Consider the following 21,728-nt stretch of genomic DNA (forward strand, 5'->3'; position numbering starts at 1 on the left):
GATGAAGAAGGGGGAAAAAAGATGTGATGTGTGCATCTTGATGATGTGCTTTTGCAGGCTGTTAAACCGACTACACTGAGGATGCAGCTGTCCAGATATACGCCCACCTCTGCTGCTGCTGCTGCGTACATGTGTACCTCAAGGCGGGAGGTAAACTCAGAGAGATTATGGAAATGAAGAGAAAGAAACACAAGCAAAGCAGCTTCCTCCATTGGGAAGACACAAAAAAAAAGAAAAGAAAAATGCATTCCAACAAGAAAAGGTTAAATGAAGGACAAACAGGAGAAAAGGTTTGTTTTAGTTGAGTTGTGGACTCAAAATACAAAAAAGAGGAATGATATCCCACATTCTTATGAATGATAACATCCTCTACATGTTTTAAAAACTGAAAGAAAACAGGAAATCCATTTCAAAAGCGGCGGAAGTTGAGCTCTAGTGTCCTAGAAATAAAAGATACCTGTTGGATTGCTCCATGTTTCAAACCTGAAAAATCCTGCAGCTAAATATACACAGTGGGATAGCAGGAATTTTGACTTCAAACAAATGGGAAACATGTCTAGGGAGTATCTAAAGAAAAAAAAAAACAGCCTTTGAGACTGTAAAACAACAATGAATATATAATTTAAAATGGTATGCAAAAATGCAGCCCAGGAGCAGCAAATAAAAATAGACTAATTTGCAGAGAAAATAGAAAAACAATCTTGAAAACATTAAAGTCTTTAGAAATATACATCTCTGAGATCTTTCTCTGAACGCTGGTGTAAAACATTCCCAAATGGGTTGAGCCTTGGGGCGACCTCAGAGACTGCCAGCCAGTTAATGAAATACAGCGCTGCCCGATACACATCTCCCTGGCAGTTATATAATGCTGAGAGATTAGAGGTAGAAGAGGCTGTCAGTAAGAGAGACGACAAAAGGCAGTCATTGTGCGGCATACCTGAGGGCCATGCATGCGTTATGGTCGCATGAGGTCGACTCTGACGTTCTACTATGACTGTTTTCATTAATTAATTCAATCTTACCGGTTAGTGGTTTAACATTTGGGCTTGTGCCGCTCCTCACAGAGAGTCTACTGTTTATCTGTGGCTTAATGTTCACAACAGACAAGTGGAAGAAGCGAACTTAATCCTTGTTCTTCCACTTGGTTTACGTGGACATATATGGGAGTGGAAGGAGGCTCAGAGGTTAGAATACCCGTCTCATCTTGTGACCAAATGGATCTCTGGGAAATAAATGAGACACTCCTGCTTCTTTACAAACTACAGGCTGTGGTGTGCTCGCATTTCAGCAGCTCAGGAAGAACAAAGGGACGCAAAAGCATCCTCAGTCTATATGTGCTTACAGACGGCATTAGTATAACTCCTTACACACCAGCCTTTATGGTGGTTCTGAGTGCAACTAGTGAAAAAAAATGTTTTTTTGCATTATCTTCAAGAAAAGGGACCTCAATTTCCTTTTCCATTAACAGTTGCATTTGATTCAATCTCATCCCCAAAATGAACTATTCCTTTAAGAAACAATAACACTAAGTTAGCAAAAAAGCAGTTGAACTTGCACATTAATCTGACGAGCCAACAACAAACCTTTTTTCACATCATGTTTGCGTTGCTGGAGAAATGTTTGGCTGGACCTGCAGACGTTCAGAGATAATTAACATGAAAAACAATCAGACAGAGTTGTTGGAACGTCTCTCAGTACTTCAAACACGCACACTGGACAGCTATATTTCTTGGACAACTTGCTAATGCTTGCCAAAAATATAAAAAGGTAGTGATTAAGGCTGAATATCCAACATCAATACTGTTTTTCCAAACAATACCAGCCACAGTGTAGCGGTAATACCTGATCATACCAAAAAGTCCTCCAACTATAGGCTACAGACTCCACCAAGCTAAACTTTCATGATAATGCAATTAAAGCAAGCACAACAGAACATTTAAAGTATGGAAAAAACCTTTACATCTGATCAGCTCCTTTCTCCAGCAAAAGCACCACACTGCCTGGATCACCCTCAAACTAGGCTTGGGTGATATCCAAAATTGAGTATCTTGACACAGTCCAGCCCAAATATCGTGATATAGAATATTATCGGGTGTGGGATTTTCTTTATAAGAGATTTATATAATTGTATTTTAAGTTTCAGGTATAAGCGATGCTGCCACTAAACAGCAGTTTAGTTTCATTTTATTTGTCACATGCCCAAAGAACAAATATGCATACGCGATTTTGGATATGATCAAATGTCAGTCAAGGCCTACCTCAAACAAAACTACACATCAGTGTTGCACTGAATACATGAGTTTATAAAGTGGTAATCATCAACTCTATGTTTTGTTTCATAATGTTCAGTATGTCTCCACAGGAACAGAATACAGTACAAAAGCCACAGACGCAGAATAACACCTAGCAGTGGAATATGTTATCGACTGTGTTTCTAATTCAGGACGACCCGGCGCTGTTGTAAGTGAGCCGCCTCCTGAAGCGAGTGTTCAGGGCTAAAAGCAGAACTTCCAGTGGACCTGGATCTGGAGCCGGAGCTGCGGTCAGGAGCAGCAGACTTTGATTGTACTGGGGAGGTGAGAAATGTGTGGAGCTGTGTGAATGTGAAGTGAGCGTGTGAAAGTCAAGCAGGGAGGTGCGGAAAAACACTGAGCGTGTGCCGGCTCAGCCACAGATAAATACAGTACAACCATAAAAATAAACTACCACAAGAACTGAGTGTACAGTCTGTCTGCTGTTTTACACACAGGGCAATTACTGCTCGCTAACTCAGGTGTACAATTACACAACTAAATCATCAGACTATTATTGTAATGCGTTGTACTACTGCTTTATTTCATGTCTAGGTGGGACATCCTGTCAGAATATGGTTAACCAAATTGTAATTATAGTTGCAATTAATAAAAAAAAAGTGCATATTTGATGCGTATGAATATGAATGCATATATTATTGTGTCTAACGGTAACTGCAAAGAGTTAAAAAAATAGAGTCTGAACAAGTGATAAGTGACTTACTCACAGGTTAACAGTTCAAGTCTGGTTCCAGATCGCTGAATCATATCTGAATATATCCACATCTACAGTTTGTTCAGAAATTTAAAAGGAAGTGAAGTCTGATTATGACGATACAAACAGGCTTCAGATTTGTTGTAGTAGCAGACTGAGAGCGCATTCTCACAATGGAGTTCAAAGCCTGTTGTGCCTGATGTGCCTTTACATGGTAAATTCAGAATTCTGTCACATCATTACACGTCACGATACACGATACACACGATATACATTCTTTCCCACACATGAAAAGGCAGTCTGAATTGATATTTTACTGCCTCTACAGAGAAAATTAAATATTAATAGGGTTGCAACTAAGGCTTATTTTCATCATCGATTAATCAACTAATCGTTTAGTCCAAAAAATGCTCGTCAGTTACTAAGAGCCTAAAGTCTGGCCTTCCAAGGGTCTAAGTACTCAGTTGTTGCAGCTATATATTAATTCACAAAAGTTATTTTGGATTGAGTTTATATTTTGTGTATTTTTCTACAATAATTCAGTTGTATTCATCCATGTAGATTTCCTGCTGTAATTTTCTGAAAAGGGAAATGAGAAATTGTGCTTTCTAGGAACCACAGTTGTGCCTTTCTTTGAAAGAAGCCTGATGTTGTTTGGAGGTTAGGGTTATTCTTTATCAAACAGTGTGTACTTTTACATATGATGCCTGCAGTTTATGGAGTCAGCAGTGCGCGAGGGTGGAGGTCAGGTGCTCTGTTTACATAAGGACAGTAAGTTTAAGTGGAGCGTGAGCAGAGACGCTCACATTTAAACACCTAAACACGGTGAGAGCAGCAGCTTCCAGTCTGGTCCTCGATGTAAGTAAATGTAATGCAGGAGGCAGCAGGGTGGACCCTCCACCTAAGACGGAACCAGGAAGTGGTTTTCCATCAGACTCTGACAGGTGGTGGATCTGTCTGGTTTCTGTCTGACAGCATTCCTGCTGTCACCACCAAACCACACCACCGCCATATTCACACAGGTGAAACGTGAAGGGGTGTCTCAATGTGTATTACAGCACCCAGTGGCATACCGCTCATAGGGAGACCAGGAGATGCCGAATGATAGGAACTGTGACTGAATACACTGAACTCCTTAGTAACACACAACACACTGACACTCCCTAACTAACAAGTCAGAGTCAATATACTATAATGCAAAGGTGCTGCTGTTAAGACACTAATAATAAAGCGTCACAAAGGTGTGCACTGCAGAAAAATACCTGGGTGAAAATCTGCTAAAAAATCTGCCCCTAAAAGGCTGAAAAGTTTTTATTTCAACGGCCACATGTTTAGTTTCAAAATCATTAATATTGCTAATCTATCTAATCTTGCACAGCTGTACAGGCCTTAAAAGGTTACATATGAACATGGTGTGTTGGGTTTATGACATGAACAGTATAAAAAAATGTCCCTGAACTGATTACGGATTACAGATTCAGATATGTCGTGTTTTCTCTTACGTCAGTGATACAGACAGAGCGCAGCACTGACCTGCCCTGTGTTATGATTATGATGATCCACCTGTCTAGGCACGCAGCTCACAAACACACACCACATATACAGAAGAGCAGGCTTAGAAACATCGACAGCACTCAGACAGAGCAAGTCCAACCAGACTCTGGACTGAGCGAGGCATGAAAATAACTAACTGAGGGTTGAGGTTAGCAGGTCCATCAAAATTTCATGACGGTAGCTCTAACAAGGGAGGACAGAAAGCAGACTAACAGAATCTCAGTGCGTGGTGTACATGTTAAAAGACGAGCTGGGGGTAAAAGGTGAAGCTACTGTTGAAAATTTACAGCAGAATCTTGACACCATGCAGCTTCCATGACGAAGATTACATATTCCTATACCAGTGTTTCATCTGCCAACCCCCTGGTGGGTGTTGTGTGGTTAAACCCAAATTACCTAATGTTACATTTGAGTAAACATTAAGAATTTACCCTACTGTAAAGGCTCGTCTACACAGCCACATTTTTCATTCTTGATCAGTCTATGATCTCCCAGAACTACTTTATAACACGTGCTGCCAATCACAGCGAATATCAAAAGTGTATATTAGTCATTCACATTTGCAAATGTTCAGACAGACATTCACAGTGTTGGATGTACATATGAAAAACACCATGCATAAATAGTGGAGTAACTACACAGAGAGGAGCTTCTTTTTGTTGTTCTGAAGAGAAAAGGGGAAAACTGTCTGTTTGTTGACTTTGTAAACTTCATGTGCTTTTCAGTAACTTTTGACTGGAGTAAGGCAGTGAAGGCACCATGCATGAACACTACAGTGCTTATCAATTCTTCACAGTAGGTTAATAATAGACTGCATGGGTTGCATTCAAATGAACTGAAACAGATTACGTGTTAGTTCTCATTCGTTTTAACTTGAATTTTTTGAAAATGTGAAACCTGTTTTGACATCACAAACTGACTTTAATGATCCAAATCAGAGAGGTCAGAGGCTGAAACTGTGCTGAAGCTGATCTACATCAGAGTAAGCTTGACCTCATGAAGCAAAACTTCAACTTCATTTGTGAAACACCCTTCTGATGTGATCTATCATAATAAACGGAATATGATCACTTTTGCAGAAACAGATTTACAGTTGGATTTCAGCAGTTACATTATGTCAGCGCTTGACTTCACCACTTCAGCCACCCTCATGATCAACCCCAACATTCACACACTTGCATCCCTCTTACCCTTGAGCAGAGGCAAGGGCGTGAGCTCTATGGGTTTGCCCTGAGAGCGGAACTGGGACGAACTCTGCGACCGCTTCTGCTTAGCCTTCCTGACAGACTTCCGTGAAAATCCGTCCACTTTGTCCACAGATGGAGATGTGGTGGCTGCCGAGGACATAGCCCTGCTGGGAGAAAGACACGGGGGGGGGGGGGTTAACACAATCACATTAGATATGCATTTAGAGAGCTCTCAGTTCACTGAGGGCAGAATGATTAACCACAGAATACTGACAATTCCACAGAAATGAAGCTGGACTTCAGCTGAGGTGGATTTTTAAAGGCAAATATCAATTGTATGATTTGTTTGATACGTTTAACTGGAGACTGAGATAATACTCAATGCCTACAAGTCAGGTGGTATTAATTTGAAAACAAATGCAAGACTCCAGTTTGTCTCTTAAACTTGATTCTGTCATCAAAATGCCTTTTGAAGACCCTCTGAATGTATGGAAGCATTACGAATAAATACAATCTCTAAATGAACCAATAAACTGTGAAATGAGTTAATAAATGATCAAAACTAAATTAATTATTATGAAATGTTACTTCATAAGTCATATATATATATATATTTAAAAAAGAGGGTTTTATTTTGAGTTTTTGTATTTCAGAAATTTTTATTTTAAAATAAAATAAATATGTAATAACTATATTCAATAATGCCATTTTTCCAAATGACTTTTTTTCTTTTTTTTTTTTAAATATATGACACTAATTTAATATTTATTGGTTCATTTATACATCATTATAAGTTTTTTCATAATGTCGTAATTATTCAATTCATTCATTTTGAGTTCTTTGGGGCTCCAGAAGAATGCTAATTAAAATTATACTTTAAAGAACTTAAATTAAACCAGTCTTACAGACTTCTGGGAGTTTGTCATTAGTGGAACTGCAAACCAAGGAACAAAAGAATTTGAAAGACTTTTAAAACAAAATTTCAGATTTAAAAACACTTTAACTTGATTACAGTCTTTAAAATCAGAAGACATAGTTTTGGAAATTTCAAGACTGATCATTCTTATTATATCACAAGACAGTTATATAATAATCAATCAAAAGCAACAGTTATATTTCCATGATTTAAGACCAACCCAAACTTTTAACTCTTACTTCCTTGATTTGAGCTGAATTTTGGGCACAGACTCATTTTTAGCCATTGCCATGCAGCTCCAAACCCTGAAGTTTATTCTGGGTAGTGAGCTCATGAAAGCAAAAGAAAAAGAAATAAATAAACAAAATAAAAAGAAAGAAAACAACCTCCCCACTGACTTTTTAACTCTATATCAGTCCACCTTCCCGCAGCCTTTTATTAGTCTCACAACAAACCTGTGCAGCCAAAGCAGACAGCCTCATTTTCCCAGCATAGGAGACTATTCAGGCCTCAGCAGAGGCCTTGTTACAGTGCAAAAACACACAACCGTCCTACCTGCCAGTGGACCATCACACTCACACACACACCCACACACACACCGAAAACACCAGCCTCTACCCACAACAATGGAGCTAGCTCTGTGGCTGCGAGCTGTCGCCACAGTGGGAGGAAGCTGAGGAAACGTCCACTGCTATGTGTTTGCTGCTGATTACATGCCAAAAAAAAAAAAAAAGTCTGGTAACAACAAAACACAAGCCGCCGCAGCAGCAGCAGAAGCAGTCGCACTTCTCACTGCAAACTACTGACTGCTAAACTACGGTACTCCACCACACCCATGAGGAAATGGTTGGAAAAAAAAGGTGAAGATTTCTTTGCAGTTGTCAGAGGGTACAAAGAACCATCTGGTGAAAGGGCAGCTGAGACACAAAATCTGGCTATGCAATGCTAAACACAATCTACAGACAAAACTGAAGCAATTATTATTTTTTTTTTACATTCAAATGCTAATTTCAGATGCTTACCACTAGTAGAACAAAGAATGTAAAGTTTGGCTTGATGTTAACCTGTGTTTTATCAACCAGTTAGCCACTATTTTGGAGTCACTTTTGAGATAATCAATCTTCTCTATGTGTGAATATGGAGCCGTTTCAGAGTGTGTTCATATAAATAATGTAGGCAAAGAACCTGCTCCACTAAACAAATATGTAATAAACAAGCAGTGAGAAAGACAGTGTGTGGGAGTTTCACTTTTATACTTGTTTAATATAGTAACACTAGCATGGTAATAAATGTACAGTTCTGATTTTAAGCCTTTTTTTTTTTTTTTTTTTTTTTACTGTGATTCCTCAGTTTTTGAGACTATTGATTTTTGATTGTTATTCATGACCATGAGGTGAACAGATTGTCTTGTCCTTTGTCATGTTGGCCATTTTGCATTCCAATAAAGTGTGCAGATTGTCTGCTAGTTTGCCTTTATAAACCGCACTATTGGAAATATAAAGTTGGCACAAGATAAAAAGTCAGTGATCACCAAGTAATAAGATTCACCCAGTGGGGGGGGTGAGGGGTGTCGTCATTAATATCTGAGCCAGATTTCATGACCGTCCACCCAGCGGTTGTTTAAATAATTCACTTTAAATGAAAGCGTTGGACAGGCAGATCGACTCTGCCTTCCCTAAAGCTACACTGACACAAGTAAAAAAAAAAACTGGTGTCATTATCAACCTTCAAAATCAATCCAACCCCACTCATAATGGAATTAATCTGTGAAGTCATGCTTATTTCACACTTGAGTAATTTCCATGTCAATCTATTTATTTTCTAATCATGTGCCATTAACTTTGAAAATTACGTGTCTAGACTTGCACATGACTAAGGCAACAAGAACTGGAGACAGTGATGCCAAGAGAGGACAAATCCAGTCCACACTAACTCAGCTGGACGACATGAAGACATCAGAGGAAATGAGTTAGAGGTCCAGCAAAAATCGTTATGTAATAAAACGTGAATGAGACGCTGCGGGCCGTACTGTGCACTGGCTGCATCAAAGTCAAGCAGGCAGTCATACAGTATGTCCACCAGGCCATGTACATGACAGAGTGGACAGACGAGGAGAGGAGAGACAGCGGGACACACTCAGCTTTCATTACAAACACACACCCACAAACATCATTGTGCTGCCTGAGGATATGGACAGTGAAAGCCGTTTACAAGCTATCTGAGTCTACACAGCTGATCATCCATCATCATATACACTATACTGCAATTTAAACGTGATTCATGGCTCCAGAGAAGCAGCATGCCCGTATGTGGTTAGAGACTGTCAGGGTGTCGATTCGAATATGACTAAGTGGAGGAATATAATAATCAAGACCGACAAGTGTGATTAATAAGAAGAGTTCCTAAACTAACCCTAAACTTCAATGTCATAATTTCCCCTCGTTAAGAAAAACATGTCAATTTGGTTTGATGACGTAAGTTTTCAGTTTGTTTTATTCAACCAATGGACTAAAAACCCAAAGATATTCTATTTTCTGTCAGATGTGACAGTGAAAGAATCAGAAAAACTTAAATGCTCCCCACAGGGAAAGTGCTTTGTTAAAGTTGCACAGCACACCATTAAGAAAGAGGAAGTAAATACGTAAATACGACTATAAATAGTAATAATAATAATAAATACACAGTAGGTGAATAGAAAAATGTACAAAGCAAATGAGCAAGGTCGAATCTCCAGGCCTCTTCAACATTAGCATACAGCACGTCCAGGGTCCAGTTTCCTCTGGTAGTGCAGTCCAAAAACTGAGTGAAAGTGGGAAGAGTCTGGTCCAGCTGCAGTCCCCGGAGACCATGAAGAAAAGACTAAGGCGCAGAGTCTGGAGTTTAGTGGTAACAGGGTGGATATCACACACATTGTCTGGTTAACGGAGGGTTGGATATAAACAACAACTGAGACGGAGAGTGAGAACTCCTTGAATATGGGTGTATGTACAAAGCCCGACAGCTAACAGTTCGATGTCTGGGCTGCAGAAAGTTATGATTATAATGAATTTCTTTCCCTTCTCAGATTTATTTCTGTCCATGAGAACCATCCGAAAGCCGTCAACAGTACAGATGGGATCTGTAGTATCTTCCTGTAACCATGTCTGTGAAACACACACTACACTCATGGGAGTCCCCTGATTCCGCACTAGGGCCACTAACTCATCCATCTTATTGTCCAGCGATCTCACATTAGCCATGATGATAGAAGGGAGGTACTTCTCCATCATGTCCCTCTTCTGATTTCTGCAGGGATGTCTGTTATTCTGGTCACTGGTAATGCTATTCACCATGCCGTCCAGTATCAACATGATCAGGTGCAAACAATGCGACTGTGGAGTTGCTGCACAATGATGACATAGCTGGACAGACGAGAACTCTCTCTGCTAGCCTGTTTAGAGGAGGTGCAGCTTAAAATAAGTATATTAAAAAAAAAAAGCTAAAAAGTTGGAAAAATATGAAAACAAGTTGGAGCAATTGCAACAGGCGGCATGTGCACTCAACACTCATGTAAATTTACTTTTAACTGGATCTTTGGGTATAGTCTAACTATGCCCTACAGATGCAGAGTCCCATATGACAATAGCAATTACATGGCAACAGAATCATCTGTCAACACTGCTCATTGTCTTATCCTTCAGAACCACACAGCTGTTAATGATCCATCTGTGTAAAACGCCTTCTGTTGGGCATCAGCATCGTCACCATGGTGGGAAAACACCTCCAGCTGAGCACTGATCTGTCTTATCTGTGGCTGCTGAGTTTAAATTCTCCAGCAGCCAGTTTGGCAGGTTACTCGCCAGTAATCTGAAAGTCCTGCTGCGTTGGGCGGTAAAAATAAAACTGTGGCTGAATACCAAGCAGCATGGAGACTAAACAGTACGTGCAAAAAAATTTGATTTCATGCTAGTTTTTTTTGCTAGTTTTGCCTTTCAAACTTTGACACAGGACTATTCAAATGTCATACAAAGTGAGTCCCAGCAGCATCTCAGCCTTAACGCAAACCTCAGTGTACAACAACAACAAAAAACTGCAAATTGACGCCTCAACACCTGTTCTGTGTGCTGCTGCTGCTGAACCTCAGAGACCAGACGCAAAGCGGGCCAAGGCCTCTGAAAATCACCTTCACTCTGAGATTAACTCTGGCTAAAGCCTTAAAGCAGAACAGCTCTGACGTACACACTCTTTGACACCTTTATGGCGATCAGGTTTTATTCCTGTAATCAGTTAAATCCACAATTACAGGAGTTGTGATGCTGATTTGGCGCAACAGCTGCCATCAAATGTCCAAAGAAGTTTCACTCACAGGCAAAAGGGATTTTTGGGGAGGAGCTTTTTTCCTAAACTGTCTGAGGACAGAGAGTGTGTGATAGAGAGCTAAACCTATTAGTTGGTTTTCTCTGTTTTATATCATTAGAAAATGAATTATATCTCTAAGCAGCAACTATTTGGATAATCAAATAATCTTTTTGAGGTTTCAACAACTCTACTATGAGAATCTGATGCTCATCTTTGTTACATATAAGAATAAAATGAGCATCTTTGGATTTTAAACTGTTGGTCAGACAACAAGACATTTAAAGAGCATCACTTTGAACACACAAAGCCATTCATCGATTTAACTGGGGAATTATCAGCAGATTAATAATTGATTTGGCTTTTACTTAAGGAAGCTGCGTTTTAAATACAGTTCTCACATACATACTAAGTCCTAATGCAACTTTCAGCTTCTGCCAGGATGACTTCATACAGCGAGTCTACTTCATTCAGTGCTGCATTTATCAAGCATCTGTGAAGGTGTACATCTCGCAGCAAGGAACACACTCAGTAACCGACTCAGTTTCTGCCTGCTACATCTCTAATGGAAACAAAAAATATTTTACAAAAACGGACAAACTACAACCTGTTGGCTTCCGAAAATTTTCTACGCATTTCAACAGAGTTACTTCACTTACCTGTGCAAAGGGGCACTGGAATCCCCATGTACAACCATCAGTCCCTCACTTTCTATCCCTCTCCCTGACTTGCCGGCTAATGGTGAAAACACTCAAGTGCAGCCACAACACACGCGGGAGAGCAAGACTACGGCGGGTGGTCAGGCGTACGGCACCCAAGCACCAAAGCCATTCCCCGCCCATGCCTCTTACATAAGAGACCAGATGACATCCAAACAGGCTCGGGGAGGGTGGGATTAAAGAACAAGGAGGAAGGAGAGAGGAGGGGGCACAGCGAGCAACAGAGACAGCAACAGAAAGGGAGGAAGAGGAGGGAGGGAGGGAGGAAAAGGGAGCAAGGGAGGGAGCTGCCGTTCAACAGGAAGTCAACACATAGGCAGCGGCAGGGCAGAGCAAAAGGAGCTGAATAGAGGGAACAAACTGCACACAAACATGTACAAGAACACAGACGCAGGAGATAAAAAGGAGGCTGGCAGGAGGAAATCTCAGGGATCTCGCCTGTGGTCCAAAGTTAAAACCCCTGAGATCTGCAACAATCAAACATAACTATAGTAATGACTCAACTTTAGGTAGGAATATTTGTTCTAAACTCAGGCATGATTTGAATATTACAGACAAACAGCTAGAGGGGGATTCACTCCTGATTTCACTGTTAAAACAATGAAATCGGTTCAGAGAATTGCATCACACTGAACTATGAATGCAGCTTTTAAAACCAATATTTAAGAAACAGCACAACGCATCTCTGCTGATATTTAGTCTTATGTCATGATGAATATTATATCTACAGCTGACACGGGACATTTGCAGGACTCAATACCTAAAAACAAGGAGAACATTATACCTAAATCTTGACAATATTGGGGTTGCCACTAAACATGTTTGTAGTCACTTAATCAACAGATTATTTTCTTCATTCATCAATAAAACATTGTATAAACACGTATATAAAATGTTGGTTGATAGTAAAAAATGGTGGCCCTCTGTGATGTTTTTAAATGTCTTTTGTCCAGCCCATAGTAAAACAACAAACAGAAAAAAAGCAAATAAATAAATAAATAAATAATAATAATATCGCATTTGAGATACTGGAACGAGTCAATTTTGCTTTACTCTGTATAGCTCTTAAATCAGTATTCACTAGGTGTAACTGCACAAGCTAATGCAATCCAATACAACTGTTCTGCCATAAATTCTAATAAATCTATGTTGATTCTATTATATTATTTACCATGAATTTAAAATGGGGAAGACATAAACAAGAAATACTTCTGAGTTAAATGTAATCCAGTACAACACTCTCTTTAACAATGACCTCAGTAATAAACATATGTTTATATTTACATATTCAGAGAAATGTCACCAAAAAATGGACATTATTAACTTTGTAAAGGTAGAATTTATGGCAGAGCAGCTGTATTACATTTGCAATAAATTGTACCAGTGTACCTGTACAGGTGTGGTCACTATCTGTACAATAATAATAATAATAATAATAATAAAATAGATTTCTTTCTAATAATAATTGTTTGGTTATATTATAAAAAGGTATTGATATTTGAAAAAGGTGATCACAGCTTTCTACACCACTATAACTTATGTCCAACAACTGTCCAAAACTATTACATTTATATTTGTAATATTTTTTTGCAATTACAAGACTAAAAAACAATAAATATTCAAATTTGAAAAGCTGGAAGCCGAGAATTTATGGCATTTTGCTTAAAAAATGACTGAGATGACAACTTAATTGCCATTTTAAGTTGTTGCAGGGTATTTTCCAGTTCCAGTTTCGTTCCAGTTGTATTAAGTGTACAAATCAATATATATCTATATTAATATATATACTATATATATTAAAAATTAAAAAAAAATCTGTATTCACCTCCTGTGGTTTGCATTTACTGAGGGAGGCTACAAACCTAGACATAAGAAACTAAAAGTCCTAAAATGTCCTTAAATCATGTTGTAAGTTAATGCCGAAAACTGCTTCAACTTTGCTGCCATTACTTCCTCCAGGAGCCAGAACCAAACCTATCACAGCAAGAAATTATTTATACATAACAAAGGACAGGTTTTTTTTAACATATCAATCTCCTAGATTTACTGATTAATGGATAAGAGGTCACACCACTAATTATATCAGTATGAATCCCATTTCACTTTTGACTGAATGCTGCAATCTGACAGCATGTCTAATTGGTGTGATTCATCCATGGGATAATTATGCTGTTCAGTCAAGAACAAATGAACTCAGCAACTTTCAAACACACACACACACACACACAGCTATACAGAAGTGATAAGGAGGAGGCAGTTACTACACCAGCCTCATCATAAACACAGGAGACTTTGGAAGTTGAGCTATCTCGACTTGGGCTGGACCTGCCCTCAAACTGGTGTGACATTCAGAAACCTTGAAGATGAGCCAGCGAGACAGTATCAAAATTGGTAGTACACTTTCACAAATACCATCATATGAAATGCACAATGCCACACCTGGCTTCTGGCACGCTGCTCTCATTCCCACATGCCTGACAGGGCAAAGGCTAGGTGAAAATAAAAGTAAAAGTCTGAGCTGACGGAAGTCAATTCAGTCTTGTACATACTATCAGCCCTTAGCTTTATCTTTCTGTATCCACCTCTCACTCATCACTATGTTTCTACCTCCCTTCATCCATGTCACTACAGTGTCATTAGTGGCGATGGTGGTGGTATACACACTTCCAAAGATGTTGACACAATGGTGGCCTACACATAAAAAAAACATTACAGTCCTGTGGCATGAGGTAGGAGTTTGTCAGACACAGTATCTTAGTGCACAGCCAGTCAAAGTTCATATCGGATTATCACCACACATTTGACAGTTGGCTTCACTTGACAGGAAAGCTAAACTTGTCTCAGGCCATGTTCACAAAGGCTTTTTCAACCCATGAGGATTAAACATCAGCATTTACTTTTAAGCAAACCTGCCCGTGACCGTCCTGACATCAGCTCTGCCGGGAAAGATCAGCCACTAAGCCACCACCTAACCCAAATAGCACAATAAAGATTATATCCCTTTACAATGCAATTTGATGTTACATATTTACTGTTATCGGCTCGGGCAGCAAAGACGGCCATCAGCTGCATAAGGTTAAAAAAAAATCAAGCCGTTTAGGGGAGCTGGCGTTAGCTTGGCCATGTTGGGCCTGGCAGCAGCAGAATATTCAAAACTTGACAGCGCGATAACCCCCACTTACGTTAGCTAGCTAGCAACGTTAGCATCCCGATTAACCGTTACAAAGCGACTGAATGTAACTTATAAACCGTTAACTAGTTGTCTCCTCAGAGTCAATAAAACACTTAAATATGGTTATCATGGAGACAATGCAGCCTTTTATTAAAGCCGCCCAGCTTTATTTCAGAAAACGACATTTTAGGTAGCTAGCTAACGTCAGTGCTACGGCTATCGCGGGTTAGCTCAAGTTGAACATGTAGCCTTAGCTTATTAGCCGCCACCAGCTCGCATTCTGTGCAAAGGAAACATAAGAAGCTGATATAAACACAGTGAATAGATCAAATCTAAATTTGCATGTGTGCTAATAAGATAACGTTACCTGGGCGGACTTGGGCGATCACCCATCATCCCAGATGTAAATACAGGGGCAGTGCTAATGCTGCTACCGTTAGCTAGCGCTCACAGACTGACAGACCGACTGGGCTGGGAAACACACACCGTCCCGAGTCCCGACCCGAGCCCGACAAGCTGCAGCCGACCGAGTGGCTGTTAGCTCTCCAATCGTAGTACTTTACCTTGATCCTCTGCGGTTCGCAACGGAGACGGCGACGAGGAGTTATCCTATGTTTGGAAATCTAGCGGGCTAACTGTTAGGCTACCTCCAGCTCGGTGCAAACAGCCTTTCCCAAGCAGCGGCGGAGCAGCAGGAAAATCTTGGCCTGAAACAGCCAAACCCACGAGTACCTTTTTCCTTCCAACGGAATAATCCTCAAACTTCCATTAATAACAAAATACGGCTATATAAAACGATTAGGTTAACGCAATTACATTCCTGTTATTGATTCAACTGCTTGTCTTCCCCAAACCCCTGGATTTTGGTGTTTTCCTCAGCTCGTTTATGATTCGGGGCTGTTTCTTTTCACCCTATTGTCAACACTGCTGGGCTGAGACCATGGCACACATAACAGAGACGCAGCGTAGCTTGCTTGGCGGGGTTCAGGTCGACGTACGACGCCGATTGGCCGCTGGTGTCGATGTCAGCCGTTGTGATTGGACAGCGGCGGTTGTCAATCACCGCGGAGGGAAACGAGGCTCTGAATTCGTCGGTTAGGTGGAAGAGAAGGGACAAGGAAAGAGATCGGGCAGAAAGCAGAGTGCACTGTGTGTGTGTGTGTGTGTGTGTGTGTGTGTGTGTGTGTGTGTGTGTGTGTGTGTGGGTGTGTTTGTGTGTGTGTGTGTGTGTGTGTGTGTGTGTGTGTGTGTGTGTGTGTGTGTGTGTGTGGAGAGAGTCTTTACCACACAGCGTGCTGGAATGAGGCTAAACCTGTCCGAGGCCCAGCCCTGCGCTTCAGCACTCTTTACCGGCACTTGGACGGTCGGTTTAACCGCAGATACTACCGGCCTCAGAGCCTAAGCAGCGCCGTGTGAACGAAGAGTGGGTTTCTGTGCAAGCCCTAAGATTACAGAGAGATATGTTTGCAGGAGGGGAGTTACATAACTATAACATATAGGTCTACTATGAATATAGCCAACGCTAGAGCACCTCCATGGGCGTACATTTAGGAGCGTGAAGGGGGCAACATGTTCCCTCCCTCCACCGGAAATCAGCCCAACAAAAACAGCCACATGTAGCACGTTGTCTATAAAGTTATGGTAAACTTACAACTCCATTGTCAGATGAGACCTCCATGGACTTCATGAAGCTATGTAATACCAAATATTACAAGGAAAAATAAAAAGCTCCCTACTTAGTAAAAAAAGAGTCCCGTTTGTACTTTCATAAAAAATTTATTTGCATAATTAATTTGTCATTACATGGTAAAAACCACTATGGGAGGGTGTTTCTCATATTTACTCTAGTCCAAAATCTTGTTTATGACAAAAAAGAAAGCTGCTTCACAAAGCTGGAAGGGCAGTAAAGTCTTTACTGTATGCTGACTGACAGAATATCGGCTTTAATGTATGGTAGAATCCAATAATAAATAATAAACACCTGGCACATGTCCCAATACAGCATCATTAAAATATTTTATGATTAATTTAATTACAGTAATTCTATTATATAAATGTGTGTCATGTCATCAATATCATCTTTTATAATCTTTACATTCTATATACATATCATCATGCTTTTAATCTTATTCAGGATATGATATGGAACATTATCTGGCTGTTTATATACCTGTATGATTCTAACATTATCCAGGTTTTTGATGGTTTGTGTAGGAGCATCTTCGACTCCTCCACATCACAGACAGCCTGTCATTTCTGCACTGAGAGCGAGGTATTATCAGTATGTGATTGTGACCTGTGGATCTTCAAAATTTTATAATCCAATATTTATTTGAATTCAATTTTTTCATTAAAAAAACATAATGTGCCAATCATCACTTCCAATAATATTTTACATAATGTACAACTGTATTCTTGATAATATGGATACAGAGGATGTTCATGTGTATCTGAGTATATGTACTTAAAAGAGTTTGCTAAAAGTGTCTTTGTGTGCATATATAATTTTTTTATTTGTGACAATTGGATTTTTTTTATGTGAAAACAAATAAAGGAAACTCCTCAATGAGCTGCTTTGTTTAATGCAGTGACTCCGCCTGTCTCATCACCATGCAACGGTGTGTGTTATTTTTCAGTCACTATAAAAAGCCGTGAACTTGTGAATAAAGATCACTGAGTCAACACAAAACATTTCTGAGAGTCCTGAATGTCTGTAATGTGAATGGGAGTTTGCCTCAACTACCTGAATCACTGCGTGATTTCACCTGAGTCACACACACACACACACACACACACACACACACACACACACGTTCTTCCACTCTTTGCCATTTGAGAGCGATACCTGCTCTCTCAGCGTGATCCCACTGTGCTGGGCGGCTCCGGTGGACGAATGAATCACTGCAGCTTTAAAGAAGAAATATTACTAACATAAAATGATATAATAATAATATTAATGGGAAATTTCGCAAACTTGTACAAATTTTAATTTAAGAATGAAAACCTCAGAAATAGCAGCTACCAGTTTCATACTACAAATAAACAGCGTGTAATACATTCTTGATACAAACTCCACGCCACAGGGCAAAATGTCAAAATGTCAAAATGTCATTTTAATTACATGTTAATGTAAGAAGTGGAACATGTCAGTGGACCATATATTAGGCTGACAGTTACCACAACAGCAGAATACCAGTGTGATGGTGAGGGCTGCAAATTATTCCATAATCTGTAAATTACTTTCTCAATTGATTAATTTATCATGTAGTCTAATAAATAGCAAAATATTGTCCGTCCCATTTCTCCAGAGACCAAAGAGACCAAATGTTTTCTTGTGTCATCTGAACAACAGTCCAGAACCAAATTAATATTCAGTTTACTCTGATAAAAAAACAGATGAGCAGAAAATTCTCACTTTGGAGAAGCTGAAACTTTAGAATTTTTGGGCATTTTTGTGAAATGAAAAAGGTGGAGGATTAATCAAGTATCAAAATATTTGGTGATTAAATTTCTGTCAAATGCCAAATTAATGTACTAATCATTTCAGCACTAAACACCAGTGACATTACCATTTTAACTGGCATGTGCCAGTCAAACAGCAACGCAATACCAGTAGTTATAGTGGGACGCCACCAGTTTGATGTTGGAGAGTGGTAGCAGTCAGTCAATCATGATATAAGTACTATAACCACATAGGAGGGCAGGAGCGTACCTGCACCATACATCAGAGTCAGCACACGCCACTAAAACAAGAGTGGTTTACAGGCTATAGAGAATTCATATAGTAAACATTTATTTACTATCAAAAACTGTCCTGAGTTTAAACATGCATGGGATTAAGCCTGTTAATGAGACAAATTTCTCTCCCTGACATGACAGGACAGCTGTTTGTAACAATAAAAAAGTATCTATCACTGTAGATATCTGTGATGCAGGACAGAGGTCACAGCTAAGACCTGCTTCGAACTGTAACATGATTTTCAGACTCAGGATTGTGTTTAGTGAATTATGTCTGTGTGGAACTGTTTGGAGTTTAAATGTTCCTTCAGTCCACTCAGGTCTTTGTTACGTTGCCTTCCTCTGCCTCTGGTAGCCGTGTTTTTTATGTGGTCTGGATTTGAGTCTCAAAGCTGATTGGCTCTTCATGGACTCCCTTTTACCCGTTGTGAGCTCCTCCCCTCCTGGTTTCCACAGCAACAGCTGAGCGTCTTCTCCCCCTGTGACCAGCGCCTCCCCTGTTGCGTCCCACAGGAAGCAGCGCACTGTGGAGGAGTGGCCGCCCTCCAAGTTCCTGAGCAGACGGAGCCCCTTGTCATCACACTCCATCAGGTGGAGATCCCCGCTGTTCTTCCCTCCGACCACCAGCAGCTTCTGGGCCTCCTCCAGCCACCTCCCTCCCACCAGGTAATCCACGCCTCCTCCGTCAGCCAGCGGAGTCAGGCTGCGAGCGTCGGAGGTGCTGAAGATGGTGAGAGGCTCGTCTGTGTCCAGCTGGCCCAGGTCCCACAGGTGTAGCCCCTCGTCGTGGCTGAGGCACAGAAGCTGGGTGTAGTCTGCTCCGGACCAGCAGACTGAGCCAGCGGAGGAGTCGCTGTTACAGGTGGCAAGCAGCGCCTCCTCCTCCGCTCCCCGGCTCAGGTCGAACACATTAACAAGGCCATCTGTGGAGCCAGACGCCAGGCGGTCTTTGTCTCGCGGGTGGAAGCAAACCTGGGTGATGTCATCACTGTGTGACTCAGAGTACACCCCTAGAAGTCCACCACCTGGTTTTCTTATGTCCCAGAAAACCAGAAAGCTGTCCTCGTCGTTTACCTGCTCAGTGCCTGCACACAGGAGCGTGTCGCTGCAGCTCAGGTCAAAGCTGCAGTAGCTGTGAGACGGGTCACTTTTAAACATCTGGACCGACTCTGTCCCGGGCCGGCGGACATCCCAACCCCGGACCGTCCCATCAGCAGAACCAGAGTAGAGGAGGTCAGGGGAGCTGTGGGCAAATGTAACCCCACAAAGAGGCCCGCTGTGGCCCTGATACTCTCCCACCAGGTTCAGAGTGTCCTTGTTGTGCAGGTGGATGGTGAAGTTGGAGCAGGACACTGCCAGCAGGCTGGTTGGCTGCAGGGCGACGTGCAGCAGGTAGGTGGGTTCCTCAGGACGAGACCGCCGAGCGATGGACAGACCTTTGAGCTTCTCGTCCAAACACTCCATGACAGTTCAGCTCAGGGAAGCAATCACACTGAAGAGGAAGAAACAAAAACACTTTACTTTTATACATGCACCATATAAATAATGATGTCCAACATAGAAACAAAAATAAAAAATCTAAATGTCACCTCATCTTCTATGGCAAAGGTCAATTCAAAATTCTGACTCTTTAATGTGTCCTCGTTTATTGGCCATAGTTAAATCTACATGAGGATGTAGCTCTTGATGTTTGTGGTACTGTGATATATTGTGAAATTCGGCATATAATCAACACAGGAAGCAGTGGTTATTGAAGTAACAGTTGTTTATCAGTGATAAACACTAGCTAGTTATTCACGTCGTCCTCTTCCACCAATGTACATTGCTATTTGAGACCATTTTACAATAACTTGTCGTTTGGTGGATTAGACTTACGCCGAAATGCGCACAGCAGCATAACAAAATAAAAAAAGTTAAATGTCGTATTCAGTGTGACGTTTACGTTTGCCGTAAAGCGAAGATACAACAAAATCTACAACATTTTATATGGAGTTTGGCTTTGTCTTCTTCAACTCTGAAACACTCGAGAAGAAATCGGGTCACGATCACAGTTTTAATCAGCCGTGATGCTTGTGTGTTATGTGTTGTTATTAGTGTCTCGTGTGTTGTTATTTTCAACCTACCTACTTTCCAGAAATTTCCAGAAATGAAGGAAAAACGACTGTTAACTTTTCCTTTGACTATCTGGACACGTCTGTCTCCATTTTGGACAAAATACCGCGAAACAGAACGACGATGTTAAGTCCAATATTAACACTACCATTGAATAAACTCCTGCTATAATACACCGATAATGTAACCACACCACTTTTACTCAAAACACGCATGGGGGACATTCTCTGTGTTACACTATTTACAGCCGGCTTGGAACTCTCCCTCATTTGATGGTTCCGGTGTTGCTGGAGGACACATTTTCAGGTAGTTTTTCAATTTATTGATTTAATTATTGTTTTTGCCGGGTCCAATTACAAGATATTATTTTGCTTTATTTTGTTTTTGTTAATAAAGATGGTCGAAACATTTAATTGGGTGGGTAATTTCATGAGCTGATTGCTGTGATAAAACTGACCCTCAGCACTAGCTGTTATATCAACATATTAACTACAGACATACCTCATCAATAATATTAACCTGATATTGTCATCTTGATTGATGCCAGAATCTTGTCTAGTTCAAGTATTGATAAAATTTTGGTAAAACACTTCACAATGAAATACTTAAAAAAGATCCTGTAGACATATTTGATATATAAGAGATACCTGAAGAAATAACACAGGATTGGAATTATTTTTTTATTTTTTTTATTCTGTCTTTAGGGAAACTCAAATTCTTTAAAACACTTTTAGATATCTAAATGTGACTTTACAATATATTCTAAAAAGATACCCTATTTATGGTGCAAATATTCCATTTCTGTCAGGATGAAAAACCTCTGGAACAGCATTTGACACTAAAATAATTCTCCGCTTAAATTAGATGAATGAAATCAATCCTCTATAAACTTCATCAATAAATCAAGCTTTTATTCTACATAATCTGTTTTGTACAGGAAATGCAGGAAGGCCTTTAGAATAAAAGAAACTGATGCCTTCATGGCCAAA

General features: G+C 40.3%; 2 protein-coding genes across 8 annotated transcripts in view; both read right to left on the minus strand.

Moving 5' to 3' along the window:
- ppp2r5e (protein phosphatase 2 regulatory subunit B'epsilon) overlaps nt 1-15,825 on the minus strand; it is a 68,732-nt gene extending 52,907 nt beyond the window's left edge. The window contains exons 1-2 of one of the 6 annotated variants that reach the window (XM_022750148.1): nt 15,453-15,825; nt 5,751-5,911 (exon numbers count right to left, since the gene is read on the minus strand). In XM_022750148.1, the coding sequence (XP_022605869.1) occupies nt 5,751-5,907 (157 nt within the window). In that variant the 5' untranslated portion in view covers nt 5,908-5,911; nt 15,453-15,825. Of the gene's footprint in view, nt 1-5,750; nt 5,915-11,657; nt 11,790-15,256 lie in introns of those variants that run through there. The other 5 variants (XM_022750147.1, XM_022750146.1, XM_022750144.1 and 2 more) reach the window with 5 other exon arrangements.
- A 2,040-nt stretch (nt 15,826-17,865) lies between these two features.
- On the minus strand, nt 17,866-20,951 carry wdr89 (WD repeat domain 89). Of its 2 annotated transcripts, none has more exons than XM_022750814.1 (2): nt 20,755-20,951; nt 17,866-20,119 (listed from the first exon to the last, which is right to left on the minus strand). In XM_022750814.1, exon 2 carries the CDS (start codon nt 20,089-20,091, stop codon nt 18,955-18,957), a length of 1,137 nt encoding a protein of 378 aa, XP_022606535.1. In that variant the 5' UTR covers nt 20,092-20,119; nt 20,755-20,951; the 3' UTR covers nt 17,866-18,954. The 2 variants fall into 2 exon arrangements, with proteins under 2 accessions (XP_022606535.1, XP_022606534.1); XM_022750813.1 differs by having other exon boundaries at nt 20,751-20,951.
- Nucleotides 20,952-21,728: the final 777 nt, after the last annotated feature.

Source organism: Seriola dumerili, unplaced genomic scaffold (genome assembly GCF_002260705.1).
Source record: "Seriola dumerili isolate Sdu_G_001 unplaced genomic scaffold, Sdu_1.0 BDQW01000149.1, whole genome shotgun sequence".
NCBI lineage: Eukaryota > Metazoa > Chordata > Actinopteri > Carangiformes > Carangidae > Seriola > Seriola dumerili.